The sequence below is a fragment of the Onychomys torridus genome, chromosome 1 (assembly GCF_903995425.1).
Source record: "Onychomys torridus chromosome 1, mOncTor1.1, whole genome shotgun sequence".
Classification (NCBI taxonomy): Eukaryota; Metazoa; Chordata; class Mammalia; order Rodentia; family Cricetidae; genus Onychomys; species Onychomys torridus.
Window position 1 is genome coordinate 124283168 of NC_050443.1, and position 14892 is coordinate 124298059.

A 14892-nucleotide genomic window follows, 5' to 3' on the forward strand; every position below is an offset into this window, starting at 1 on the left:
ACTGGAATTACAGATGGTTGTGAGTGCCTACATGGAAAATCAAATCTGGGCCCTCTGGGAGAGCAGTCAGTGCCCTTAACTGCTGAGCCATCTCTCTTAGCTCCTCATTTAATTTTTTTTTTTCTTTTTGAGACAGGGTCTTTTTATGTAGGCCTGATTGGCCTGGAACTCACAGCCTAGTACCAGGCTGGCTTCAAACTTAGAGAGATCCACTTGCCTCTGCCTCCCACATGCATGTACTGGGATTAAGAGTATGTGTCACTATACCTGGCATCCTTATTTTAAAATTTTGTGCCAGGCAGAGGTAGCACATACTTTTAATCCCAACACTCGAATTTGAGAGGCAGGCAGATCTTTATGAGTTCTAGGCCAGCCTGGTCTACAGAGTAAGTTCCAGGACAGCCAAGGCTACACAGAGAAACCCTGACTTGAAAAACCAGAAAGTAAATAAATAATTTTTAAAAACCGTACACTGTTTCATATAACCCACACATATCCTTCAGTATACATCCTTAAATCATGTCTAGATGATTCACAGCAACAAATACAATGGAATGCTACATAAATAGCTTTTATTATGTAATCATTAGTGTGTGTAAATATGGGAAAATACATGTGTGTAGGCCAGAAGGCCAATAGTGGGCTTCTTCTCAATCACTCCCCACTTTGTTTTCTTCTTATATATATATTAATAAATTAATATATATATATATATATATATATTTATTTATTTATTAATATATATATGGGAGGCAGAGGTAGCTCAGTGGTTAAAAGCACTGTTGCTCTTGCAGAGGTCCTGGGTTCAGTTCTCAGAATCCACCTGGTGGCTCACAACCATCTGTAACTCCAGTTCCAGGGGATCTAACATCCTCTTTGGAACTCCTTGTGTAACAGGTATGCATGTGATACATATATATGCATGCAGGCAAGCACTCATATATGCAAAATAAAATTAATCATAAAAGTATTTAAAATACGTTTATTTATTTGCATGCAGCTATATAGATGGGGCTATGCATGCCAGGGTGTGTGTGTGTGTGTGTGTGTGTGTGTGTGTGTGTGTGTGTGTGTAAGCTGTTTGACAGTCAATGTTCTCTTTCCACCTTGTTGAGTATGGTCTCTCCTGTTTTTGCCACTGTGCCTCATCCTCCAGGCTAGCTGGCCAACAAGCTTCTGGGTGACTTTCCTGTCTCCACACCCCATCTATGTGGGTTCTGAGGATCAGTCCCCAGTCATCAGGCTTACCAGGGTTAGCTCTTACCTGCTGAGCTGTCTCAGCCTGACCCTCCACTATCAGGGACTACAGGGGGCCAGCCCCTCCATAGTCCCCTCCCAGGGTCTGGGAAGAATCTACAACCAGCTGATAATTAATCTTTTATGAAAAGAAATGAATCCATGTGCAGGAAACTCCTTAGTCCATACACTTTATTCTACTGTGTCAGTTCTCTCTACACAGCCTCTATTCTGCTCTCATGCCCAGCTCCTTTCTTGCCTGATTTCTCTCTACATTTACCCACTGTCCCCTCTAGGTTCTATCTTAATTCCTTCATCTAGTTCTGTCCCTTCTAGATTCTCATCCACCTTGTTCTTTCCCCTATCAGCTCCTCTCCCGTCTCCTTCTCTCTCATCTTGTTCTTCCCCATCTGGCTCTTCCTCATCTTCCATCTCATTCCTCTAGTTCTCTCTTCTAGCCCTTCAATCTAGTTCTTCCCCATCTCAGTGTGTTCCTCTCAAGTTCTTACCCATCTAGTTCTTCCATTCTCTTTTCTCTTCTCCGTGAGGTTCTCTCCCTGTCTCCCCAAAATACCTGCCTTTTCTTTCCTTGGGCACGCGGTTCCCTGCCTCCTCAGGAATGTTGTTTTATCTCTCACCTTGATATGTGAAAACCTCTTTTGTTCTCAATCAAAGTGCTCTGGAGAACCACTAGGCCTCCTCAAGGCCAGGGGATGGTCTGAGCTTCCTTAGCACAGGAAACAAAGCTAGGCGGCTCCCTCCAGCTTGTCTCCTAAACTCTGCAGGGCAGTTAGTAACTTAGTAGGTTCAGCAGGTCAGGGGAGCTGAACTGTTTGCTAATTGGTCTGGGCATGCAAGATTTCATAGCAGAAGACAGCTGGAATATTAAAGGCTGGGTAACACCAAATATTCATAATAAATGGCTTGCCTTTTGACAGGCCCTTGGCTGGGCAAAGTTCAGCTTTAATACACAGCTGAATCTCTATGATATATTCTTGCGGCCCACAAGATTCCACCTTATGTTTTGAGACAGTGTCTCCACGGAACCTGGAGCTTTCCAATTTGGCTAGCCTGGCTGTCCCTACCTTCCCAGCTGAGTGAGTATAGGTGTGTGCCACACAGCCAGGGTTTTTTAATGTTAGTGCTGGGGACCAAACTCAGGAACACTTGCCAACTGAGTCAGTTCCCAGACCCTTTTCTTACTCTTCAGGGGAAAAGGACAAGGAAAAGAGTCTGTGCATGCTCAGTTTGGATGGTTATTTTTTGGATCTTTTTGATTCTCAATCCATTAACTTTGCATATGTCAACCCCGCCAATAAGGAGGGCTGACTGTGTATTCCATGGTATCAAAAACAAAAGACTGTAAGCATTTTTTAAACTTTTAACAAAGATGGCCATGAGAATGTAACTCTTCCTACCTCTCTAACAAGTGAGCTCAGCTCATAGGCCTGCAGTTCTGCCCAATGGTGGGCAAATCCTTGAGGTTGTCCATTCAACGTAGGTTACTTTCTTTTTACTTGGACTTCAGTCTTTTTTGAGTAGACCAGGCTGGCCTGGGACTATGTAGACCAGGCTAGCTTGGATTCAGAGATCTACCTGTCTCTGCTTCCCTAGTGCTGGGATCAAAGGTGTGGGCAAACCTATTTCCTGACTATTTCCTATTCCATCCTTCATTTTTGTTTTATTTTATTTTTGCATTGTTATTTTATTCATGTGTGTGCATGTGCATGTGTGTATACAGAGATACAAATGGAAGTCAGAAGACAATTTTTGGAATCAAGTCTTTCCTTCCACTCTGGTATTCAAGGACTGAGAGACCAAACTCAGGTCCTCATGCTTGTTCAGTAAGCACTGTAAACCCTTTCCACAGCCGACTCCTGGTTTCTAGTCCAGTCTAGGTTGTTTCATTTGACTACTTTATTCATCAATTGATTTTTTTAAGACCTCTGATGGGTCTTGAACCAGTTTGTCTCCTCCATTTTTTCTTAAAAAATGAAACAACCCCCCCCCCCCACACACACACATACAGACATTTGGAGCTGGCTGGAGAGGTGGCTCAGCAGGAAGAGAACACACTATTTGCTCTTGCAGAGGACCTGGGTTTGGTTCCCAGCACCCACGCGGTGGCTCACAACTGCCATAATTCCTGTATCAGAGGCTCTGACGCTGCTTTCACTTCCTTAGGGTGTGAGGGTGGTAAGGGGAGCCCTGTGGCTTTCTGAGTTTCAAGAGCCCAGATCCAGCCTCCCAATCTGTCTAGTATGAAATTAGACCCATCTAAGACTCTCCTGAAGCACCTCCCCAGGCACTGTGTGTTCCTGGGGAGGTACCAACCGAGACGGGCCTGTGGGGATGTGGGCTTGGGAGCATACCAGGCCACCTGGCAGCTGGATATAGGGAAAGGTGCCAGCCTCTCCACACACCCACTTACATTCCCCACCCCTGGCCAGCTGCTTCAAATCTTTGGCAGTGAGCCCTCTGTGGCTGCTGCCTCTTGCTTTCCATCAAAGGCTCCGATGGAGGCAGCTTGTACTCAAGGTGTTCTTGTTTGGGCATGGTAAAGTCTGGTTTGGAATCCAAAGGTAAATCTGGTCCTTCAAAGGTTCACACAGGAGTCAGTGAGATGGCTTGGCAGGTGGAGGTACTTGCTGCCAGGTTTGATCCTTGGGACTCACAAGGTAGAGGGAGAGAATCATCTCCTGAAGTTATCCCCTGATCTCCACACATGCACCGTGGCACAAAAGTGCTCCCCCACAAATAATGTAGTTTAAGAAATTAAAAAACCAAAACCAAACAAACAAACAAAAAGAAACAAATGGGCGCAGAGAAGGCTCAACAGTTAGGAGCCTGTGCTGCTCTGGCGGAGAACCTACGGCTAGTCCCCAGCACTCATGTTGGGCGGCTCACAACCTCTAACCCAGCTCCAGAGGATCCACCACCTTCTTCTGGACTCCCCAGACACCTGTATGAGTGCAAACAGACAGACACAGACAGACAGACAGGCACGCGCGCGCGCACACACACACACACACACACACACACACACACACACACACAAGTGCACGCATGCACGCGTGTGTGCGCACTCGCCACACCTCTCTAAAATGAAAAGTAACAAACAAACCCACATTCCAATGTCATGTCTCACAGCTTTAATCAAATTTTGGAGTTAGACACAGGAGAACTGAAGCAAGTTCAAAGCCAGCCAGGCCTACATAGTGAGACTCTGTCTCAAAAAGCAACTAACCGAACGAATGAAGGAACAAACCCCAAAGCAAAAGAAGCCACAAGCTGAGCAATGACTCCTCTCTCCCCTGGACCCAACTTCCCAGGAAACTGCAGACAAAGGCCAGGCAGGTGGCAAGGATGTGAGTGTCAGGTAGGTGGGGGTTCAGGGCAGAATAAAATGAGGAAACCTCAAAATAACTACAAATCAAAGGCACATTCGCCTACACAGCTCAGGCAAAGGCCCTATCCATCCTGTACTTTGCCCTGGAAAGGGAAGGTGCTTGCCAGGTTGTGGGCTGGAGCTCTTTCAGATATTCAGTTGGTGTGTGTGTGTGTGCGCGCGCGTGCGTGTGTGTGTGTGTGTGTGCGTGCGCGCGCAGCCCTCTGCATCTGCAGCATCCACACCCATGACTTCAGCCAATCAAGAGCAAACATTGCCTCATTGTTGATGTGAGCTATGGAGTGAGACCTGAGATGCTTGCATCTGTACTGAACATGTACAGCCATTTTTCCTTGTTATTCCCTAAGTAGAACACATCTGGACAGGACATGCCTTGCCCATGGAAGCCTGACGGGTTTCTTCCTTGCCCGTTACTCCTTTCTCATCTAGGGACAGTAAGTGGTAGCAGTGGCAGATCCGAAGAAGCCAGCACTCCTCTCAGAACACAGTTTATACACAGATCTTCCCTGTGACTCCTTATGACTCCTTAAAATAACCCACTGGCTTGGTCCTGCTGTCTCTGTTTCAAAGATAAGAGCAGAATCTTCTAGCATGAAACACACTAGGGCAGGCAAGACCAAGTCAGGAGAGATGCATTCCAAGTCTATCTGACCCTGGCCTAACTGCGTAGATGCAGAATACTTGTTCTAGCCAGGGACTCTGCCAGCACCCTCTCTCTGGCCACTTTTCCCTTTAATTTACTTTTATTTTATGTTCATTGGTGTTTTGTCTACATGTGTGAGGGTGTCAGACCCCTGGAACTAGAGTTATAGACAGGTATTAGCTGCCATGTGGGTGCTGGGAATTGAACCTAGATCCTATGAAAGAGCAGACAGTGCTCTCGTGGCTCCCCAACCCCCTGGCCAGGCCATTTTAAACACAAGTCTGCAGTGGTTTTCCTCTCTGGTTTCAGTTCTCATCAAACAGCCCACTCCTGACCCTCCAGGGTGTTTAGTACCCACAGGGGAAGTGACCCAGACTTCCCAGCAAATAAACCTGCCCACGGATTTCCATATATACAGAGGCAACTGTTTCCTCTTCCCACTGCTGGGAAGGGCTGGACTCTAAGCATCCCAGCCTGCTTCAGATCCTCCTGGTGGTGGGATCTAGGTCAGGAGTCCTGCGGAAGACAAACCTGCACTGTGGTGGGACAGAGCAGATGTAGCAACACAGAGTGACCGCCTGAGTCCCACCCACAAGTCTGGTCTGGGCACATGTAGTTTAGCTTTTTGCAGTGCTGGGATCAAACCCAGGGTGTCACACATGCAAGGCTAGCTGCTCTAGCACTGAGTAACTTCTGCTGCCCGGATGCTTTGGTTTGTTTGGTCTTAGTTCTTTTTGCTGCATGAGTTCTTGTAACGGGGGTTAGCCTCCAACTGACTGTGTAGCATGAATACCTGACTTTCCTATCTCTACTAGCTTACAGATTTTTGCCATCAGGCCCACGAGACACATTTTCTAAAAGTTATTTTATTTAGGCCAACCGTGGTGGCCCACACATTAGTCTCAGCACTCAGAAAGCAGAGGCTGATGGATCTCTGTGAGTTCCAGGCCAGCCAGGGCTACATAGTGAGACCCTGCCTAGAAAAAAAGAATTAGTATATGTACTTGTGAAAAACAAATAATCTAGGGTTCCTAGAGAACCATTTGGCTTATTTCACACTTTCCTAGGCAGGTGCTCTCATGGTGCGTCCTCTAGGGTTCTCTTTCTCAACAACACACTGACCTTGCAGTTTCTTGACTTTTCAAACTTGGACATCCCGTCACCTATTGACTTCACACTGTGGAAGGTAAAGACTTGTGCCTCATGTTCGCCTCCCCAACATACACTAGAATGTTCTTTCCCAGCCATGTTGACAGTTACACTAGGATTTGGTGTAATAAATGTTCACTGATTACATCATTATTATTATTATTTCAGGTTTATTATTTGTGTTTGTGTGTGCATGTGCGTATGCATGTGTGTGTGTAGGCCAGAAGAGGTCACTGGATTGATTCTCTGGGATTAGAGATACTGGCAATTGTGAGCTGCTGTGTGGGTGCTGAGAACCAACATCTAGTCCTCTGCAAGTGCTCATAACCACTAAGTCATCTATCTCTCCAACTATTGTTCTTTTTCTTAAATGACAACTATCATTATTATTATTATTGGAGAAAACACTCTTCTGAGCTCCACCCTCAGCTCCTGGAGACCCTAATCTGGAAAACAGAAATACAAGCACTTCTCACTTCTCCCAGGGGATTTTCCTTCCATCATCCTCAATGGGCAGCCCCAGGGAACCTTTCCAAGCTGGCCACTCCAGAACAGCCTGCTGTAGCTCCCCTGTGCTTCTCAAGAGAGACACTCTCTGTCTTCCCTTCTCTGGGTACCTCTGCACCCTCAACCAGCCAGGGGTACCTGCTTGCTTCATTCTCAGGGAGTAGATCTTCGAGGGGAGCTTGGAGTGGGCTTTGAGGGGAGCACTGTCTCTCATCCTGTCTGAGATTCTCAGTGCTGGGTGAGCCTTGGAAGTGTAGGGGTGTGTTGACTGCTTGTTCTGGAGCCATGGTGGGGCAGGATGATCAGTGGCAGGCACAGTGGGGAGGGTGCAGAGAGAAGCCACTGTCTGCCTTTCTCTCATACCCATTCCCGCACATGCATTGAAGGCAGACTCCTCCTGGGAGGTCCAGAGCTGCCATCTGGTCTGCAGCCTGCTGGGCCCACTCTCCCAGATCCTGAAAGCTTCTCCCTGGCACCGGTAGTCCTGCCAAGGCCAGGCACAAGGCACAGCCAAGGTGAACTGAGGACACATGCCAGGCTTTGAGTGCCAGACTTCCTCAAGGCATGCCTAGGGCAGGCACTCCCAAAGGCTGGCCCTGTGGGGCACAGCGTGTGCCCTGGCCCATTGCAACCCCAGGTGCCTCCAGCCAGGAGCTATTATAAAACTTATTTCCCAGAGGTGGATGGGAATTTTAGGAAGTGCTCTTGCCCTAGTTGTGTGTGGAGACCTGTCTGGAATGGGTGAACCCTGAGCTCATTAATGGCTCTGATGTTTTACATTTTACACTCCAGGAATCCAAGGACCCTGGGGGAAGAGATGGCTCTTCCTTATATTCAACAGATAAGGAAATCAAGACACAGAGAGGTTGAATGACCTGCTTGTTACTCAGCCAGCAAGGAGTAGGAACAGAATTCACCTTCCATCTGGCAGTGAGTGCGTGTGCGTGTGCGTGTGCGTGTGAGTGTGTGTGTGCGCGTGTGAGTGTGTGTGTGTGTGTGTGTGCGTGTGCGTGTGCGTGTGTACACGTTCATCTGTCAGGGGTCAACTTCAGGTGTTGTCCCTCCCTCAGGGGCCATCACCTTGTTTTTTGACACAGGGCTGCTGGTTTTTTTGTTTCTTTGTTTGTTTTTTTGAGCTGAGGACTAAACCCTGGGCCTTGCACTTGCTAGGCAAGAGCTCTACCACTGAGCTAAATCCCCAACCCCCATCCCCCCTTGGCTGTCCCGGAACTCACTCTGTAGACCAGGCTGGCCTGGAACTCACAGAGATCTGGCTGCCTCTGCCTCCTGAGTGCTGGGGTTAAAGGTATTCACCACCACATCCGGCTGACACAGTTTCTTACTGGGACCCATGGTTCATTTATTAGGCTAGGCTGATTGGCCAATGAGTTCCCAGGATCCTCCTGTCTCTGCCTCCCCAGTACGGGGATTACAAGCACATACCACTGCACCTGGATTTTTATGTGGGTGTTTGGGGTTGAATTCTGGTCCTCATGCTGGCATAGCAAGCCTATTACTGACTGAGCTATCTCTCCAACCCCGACCTTGGACATTTTACACACTTTGTTCTCTAACTCGATGATAAGGGCAAATTGGGTATATGTAAGGGTTCTCTCTTGGGATATAGAACCCCAAAGGATCATCATGCCCATTTTACAGAAGAGACAGTTAAGACCAGAGGAGGGTGGGCTGATGAGGTTCATTGTGTAGAGGTGCTTACCATGCAAATTTGGCAACCTGAATTCGATCCCTGGAACCCACATAATGATGGAAAGAGAAAACATACTCCAGAAAGTTGTCCACTGACATCTACCTGTGTGCTGTGTCATGTGTTCACACACATATATCATGCACAGAAACATGAGAGAGAGAGAGAGAGAGAGAGAGAGCATGCAGCAGGAGTGGGGAGTGAGCTCTGAAGGGGGGAGTGATTCTTCTGCTCGAGGTCAAGCTACCTGCAGGAAGGAGGGGCTTGGACTGTAGCTTTGACACCAAGGCCCTGGCCTCCTCAGCTCCTCTGACCGTCTGCCCACACTGCATCCCATTGTCTCCCTCAGAGAGGAGTTTTGGACATCCAGCACAGGCGACATAAGCTCTGACCTGGGAGCAGCAGCTCTGGCCCACTGTAGCCTCTCTTTCCTCCTGTAAGATAAATAGCCTTGTCCAGATCCACAGCCCTGCCCTGAGAGATGCGGGGGACACTGTTTTCTGTGTGCCTCACTGCTTCTCCATTAGCACAGCTGCGAGGCCCCACTTCCCCAGCAGGATTTCTTCCCCAGACTGCTGCCAGCCTTCTTCCTGGCAGGAAGCCGAAGAAGATGCCCAGTCAAGCCCAGAGCCCAGCCCGAGTGCAGGAATCAGGCCTCCTGGGTCCCCATGCTGCCCCCCGTGAATTCCGTTTTGTAGCAGAGCATCCGGCAGCTGTCTGTGATCCAGAGCCACACTGTGAACTGCTTGAGGACAGGAGCACTGATGGAACCCTGCTGGAGGAGGAATGTGTTCCCCAGAACTGAGCAGACTGAAAAGAGGCTGCTTGAGGACTGGGAGGCAAGCAGGGCAGACTGGAACATAGCGGAGTCCCAGCCCATCCGCTGTAAACGGCAAGAGCCAAGAGCCCTGGACATTGGCGCAGTGGCTCTTTCCACAGAAGCCAGAGGATGTAGAGCTTAATCCCAGCACTCGGGAGGCAGAGGCAGGCGGGTCTCTGTGAGTCCGAGGCCAGCCTGGTCTACAGAGCCAGATCCAGGAAAGGCTCCAAAACTACACAGAGAAACCTTTTTTGGGCGGGGGGGGGGGGGGGGGGGGGGGAGGATGTAGAGCAAGAAAGCCAGACAGATGCCTGCCAAGGGCCGTGGGCGTATACAGCAGGCAACAACTAGTGTTTGACAGTCGACCCACCAGATGTCTAATTCCCTGATGGGGAGCCCACCTGGCAAAGCTGTGGGTCCCTGGCTGTGGAAGCTGGTTGTTCTCTGTAACTTTCTCAGGGGCCACTGTGTGCCTCCCTAAAAAGAACAGCTGTGGGCTCCTGCCACAGCCCTTGGGTAGTGTGGGTTTTTGTTTTTGTTTTGTTGTTGTTGTTTTTGATTTTCGAGACAGGGTTTCTCTGTGTAGCTTTGTGCCTTTCCTGGAACTTGCTCTGTAGCCCAGGCTGGCCTCGAACTCACAGAGATCCGCCTGCCTCTGCCTCCCGAGTGCTGGGATTAAAGGTGTGTGCCACCACCGCCAGGCAGGTAGTGTGTTTTTATATCTTTGGGCACACATAGCTGTGGATGTTTAAGCTGTATAATTTTGATGTATAGAAATAATACTGGAATATTTTACATTACTCAGACTGACATAGGATTCTCAGTCTCAAAGAATTTTGCAAAGACCTTAGAACTAGTCCAAAACAGACTGAGCTGCCTCTACAGAGGCTAATCCCCAGGTGTTGTCTATTGCTAAATCAAGGCCAGATTGTTTACATCAAGACATAGTCCTTGCAGTAGCTCCCTTTCTGTGCATATCCTGACACAAATCTGTCTATGTCTGGGACCCCTTACCAACTTAGAGCTACGTGCGAGGGTCGATGTGGCATGACTGGTCTAAGAGAAACTACATGACTTATCCTGGGTTTTGAGAGTGAGTAGGGCCCTGAAGATGCTGTCAAACAGTGCAGGAGCGATGGAGAGAGGGGCTGAGGAGCAGCAGCAGAGGAGAGCAGGGCAGCGGTGGAGCAGAGAGAGCGGGCAGAGGAAGGTGTAGAGACAGATGTGGAGGCAGTGGAAGGGAGTTGGAGAAGCTGCTGAGTAGAGAATGGAAGGGATGAAGAGCTAATGAGGAAGCTGTGGAGAGAGGTTTTTTTTTTTAAAGATTTATTTATTATGTATAATTATATTATATATTATATTATTGTATTTATTATGCATACAGTATTCTGCCTGCATGTGTCCCTGCAGGCCAGAAGAAGGCACCAGATCTCATTACAAGTGGTTGTGAGCCACCATGTGGTTGCTGGGAATTGAACTCAGGACCTCTGGAAGAGCAGTAGGTGCTTTTAACCACTGAGCCATCTCTCCAGCCCGAGAATTTTTCAAGATGAAGTAAAGAGAAAGTCACCATGAGAAAGTGTCTGTGTTTCTTTATTTTGCCTCAGTAGAAAAGGCCTAGCCCTCAGACAAGAATGTTTCCTAAGGCCTTGCTACTCGGACATCTTCTTTTTACTACCCTGGAACAGATTGGGAGCTGGACTCTCGGTCTGTGGCAGATGCTGTCTGAGGGCAAGTGAGTGCCAGGCCCTGGCATGTGCCTCTGAATGGCCATGCTGACCATTACACGGGGAGGCCTTTGGAGGCCACAACCTTCACGTGTGCCTACACTGACGTAGAAGTCTACAGGTGGAGAATGTGTGTCCTTCATGAGGTAGCCAGCTAATTGGTTAGGAGCTACCCCCACCACAGCCAGCTTTGCCACCCCAGCTCTCTTTAGTCAGATTTGAGCCCAGCCTGACCAAGGTTCTGGTCCAATTCAGTATGGTCCCTATGCCTCCTCCTGGCACCTCATCAAATCTGGCAAGGTAAGGTTGTCATCTCCTTGGATGGATGGGAAAACTGAGGCTTCAAGTGCAGGAGAGTTTAGGCAGCTGTTACAGAGGCTGGCTTGAGGCTGTGTGGAAGTGAAGGACGGGCAAGGCACGAGGCAGGCACATGGAGGCAGGGGGAGGCAGGGAAAGGAGTCATTTGCAGCAAACACACGCGGTGCTTGAGCCAGGGGCATTGCTGTGTCTAAGACCTTTGCAGCAGCTTGTGCTTCCGAACTGCACCATAGCCTGTCTGATCTCCAGCCTTTGTCCATGCTGATCCATGCGCAATAAACATCCCCAGGGCACCTACAATGTAGCCAGCACCATCTGAGAAGGGACTTGCACAGTAAATGCAAGGAGAGGCAGCCTTGCCCTGCTATGTGCTTTTAGTCAGGACAGGCTGTGGCTGAAACCCCTATTCCCTGGCCAGTGATTCAGAGTGATAATGTCCCGTCTTACTGGGTGGCAGTGAAATCCCCCAAACACCCGAGATTGCTATGTCTTCTGTAACAATGACCCCAAATCCGAAACCTGAAAAGCTGTTCCAGGGGCCAGGCCAGAAGGTCGAGAATCAGGTGTGTGCAACTCTAGCACCTGGGAGGGAGAAGTTGGAGCATCTGGAGCACAAGGCCGGCTTTGGCATTCTAGTGAGTTTGAGGCTATAAGATATGCTGCCTCCAAATAAACAAACAGAGCTGGCAAGATTGCTCAATAGTAAAAGCATTTGCTGTGTGTCCTTGATGACCTGAGATCCAACCCCAGGACTCAGTGAAAAGAGTGAATCAACTCGGAAAGTTGTCCTCTGACCTCCACGTGTGCACTGTCATGAGTGCACACCCCCACACACACCCCACCCCACCCCCACCTCCACACACACGGATACAAATGCAATATTTTTTTGAGCTGAGGATTGAACCCAGGGCCTTGCGCTTGCTAGGCAAGTGTTCTACCACTGAGCTAAATCCCCAACCCAATTTTTAAAGTTTCAAAGCCAAGTTCCCAATGGCTGCCAAGGACACATATTGCCCAGGACCTCTTTTGTGCTTGGGTAGTCTTGCCAGGTTTCTAAGCTCTGAGAAAACAAGGAGTCCATCACTGTATCTCCTGGACTTAGCCAAGCCCTCAGTGGACCCTGTGCCAAGACATCAGGCTGGAACCTGAAGAGCTCACAGGACCCACCCGAAGGCCTGACACCTTTCAAAGAGCTCAGACCCTCTCCCGTGTGGTCCTAGGAGATCGCTTTGCCCTCTCAGAGTGAGACCTTGGACTCTGGACTCCTGTTTCACAGGAGTTGGAAGAGGTTCAGAGCTTACTTGTTAGTCACTAGGCAAATAATTTCTTCAGTTCAGTGGCTTTATTAATGTGTTCAACCTGTGTCAGATACTGGGTGTGTATATATAGGCAGAAGGTTTCTTCCCTTCTCTGGGCCTCTGTTACCTTCTGTCACACAGGGAGGGAATACTTCCCTGCTTCCTTCATCAGGATACAATGAGGCCCAAGGCAGCAATATGCATGTGTGGGCTTCTCAGGCATACAGCAGCCATAGTGAGGACAGTCCAGATACGGTCCTAGCCTTGGCAGGCTCACTGTCTGTGAGGGAGATCTGAGTCTTGGCCTCTTACTTGCAGGCCAAGGTGGAGCTTGGTCCTGTGAGCAGGCGATATTCAAGAAATTCTCAGCCGTGTGTGGCTTCACTGAACTTTGTCCTAGGAGTGGGTGGCTGGTCTGTGTAGGCTCAAGAGTGTTGCTGATACTCTCATTTCTGTGTGGGTCCCTAAGACCTTCATACCTGTCAGTCCAGGAGGCAGAGAGTTGAGTGCCTTCTCCTCAGCTCTACTGAGGTCTTTGTTAAGAGCTAGCTGCCAAAACCAAAAAGGGCAGCCACACAAGGCCTTGAATGATCTAGTGACAGAGACCTCCATGGGTCACATGACAAAGGTCGGAGCAGTTCAGAGTACAGGAAAGCCATGAAGAAGCAGATGAGGAGACCCAGGAGTGCAGCCGGTGGAGTGAGGGATGGTCACAGCAGCTCTATCTGTTGGTGTCCAGCAAGGTCTCTGGGGAGGTGGGTCGATTCAGGGTCACAGTAGGGAAGCTGGCGACAAAGCTCCTCCACCTTCTCCTCACCTGCTGGAAGACCCAAGTAAGGGAAATGACAACATAGGGGTGGGCTTCAGATGCTGTTCCACGCACAGCCACCAGGTGGGGGTAGATCCATGAAAGAGAGGCTCAGCTCCTGGTTGGGGGTGGGGGACTCTTCCCCGGGAGGCAAGGCCAGGAGGGGTGGGGAAGGCTACTCTTCTTCCCTGGACAGAGAGCAGACAGTAGCTTGCCAGAAGTTGCACTGGCCAACCTTGCCTCCTGCTCTAGTCACCGCCCAGTCCAACATAGTATTACATTATTCTTCTCAATACAGCTCTGAAAGGCTGGCATGGTGGTACATGCCTGTATTCCCAGCACTCAGGACACAGGAGGATCAAGAGTTCCAGGCCACTCTGAGCTAGAGTGAGACCCTATCTCAGACACACGGAGTTCTGACCATACCCCACCCGGGCCCCATTCCATCCTTCCTCCAACCCTCATTGATTCCCCAGTGCTCACAGAGAAAATCCTAGCTGCTTTCAGAAGCCCGGGTATTTTGCTTGGCTTTCTTCAGGGCAGCTGTGCTCTTAACCCTTTGCTGCCCCGGGTCCCCACTGTCCCCCATAGAACTGATAATTCAGTTTGAAGCCGCACCTGGTGGTATTGCCTCAGCCAGCGCTGGCTGCCTTCTCTCTGGGTTTGGATCAGCTGCTCCGTGTCTCCCAGGGTCCCTGGCAGCCGCTCCTGAACAGGGACCTCCAGCCCTTCTGTGCCATCAAGGCCCTGCGATCTGGACTTCTCACGGCCCTGTCTGAGGCTCAGTGCGCGGTGGAGTCGGCCCTCCAGGGACCTCCCCTGGGCCTCGTGGAGCTTCCCATAGCAGGGCCGGGATTCTCGAAAGGACTGACTGCGCAGGCTAGTCCCCATGTTTCCAGAGGCTATAACTGCTCTGTAAGCCACTAACTTTGTGAGATGGCCCGGTGCCTCCCCTCTTAAGGTGGAGGCAAAGGTCAGCACTGCTGAGGTGGCGGTCATAAACCAAAGGGCAGGTCACAAAGACCAAACACCTCTGAGTCATTTCCCAGTGGTCTCCTCACCCTGTGGGACTAGATAGCCCAGGCTGGCCTCAAACATATAATCCTCCTGAGGGCTACACTAGCTCCTACTGTCTGTCCTCTCTCTACAGGAGGCAGCCTACCCTTGGGGACCTTGGCCTCCTCTGCACTTGGCCTTGGCCATCTGGACCACTCAACTCATTGGCATTAAGTGAAGATGCTTCCACAGCAGAGCGGAGCACAGGACACC

General features: G+C 49.6%; 1 protein-coding gene across 1 annotated transcript; it reads right to left on the bottom strand.

Annotated features, from left to right (window-relative positions):
- Positions 1-13536: 13536 nt before the first annotated feature.
- On the bottom strand, positions 13537-14514 carry C1H11orf86 (chromosome 1 C11orf86 homolog). Its single transcript, XM_036178011.1, has 2 exons — positions 14242-14514; positions 13537-13635 (listed from the first exon to the last, which is right to left on the bottom strand). The coding sequence occupies exons 1-2, from the start codon at positions 14512-14514 to the stop codon at positions 13537-13539; spliced, it is 372 nt and encodes a 123-aa protein (XP_036033904.1).
- Positions 14515-14892: the final 378 nt, after the last annotated feature.

Bases quoted from the DNA above. Each gene is read 5' to 3' on its own strand.
- C1H11orf86 (XM_036178011.1), bottom strand. From the start codon at position 14,514: ATGGGGACTAGCCTGCGCAGTCAGTCCTTTCGAGAATCCCGGCCCTGC. The intron at 13,636-14,241 runs GTGCGGCTTCAA...TGGGTCTTCCAG, and splicing joins GGCTGAGGCAATACCACCAG to CAGGTGAGGAGAAGGTGGAG.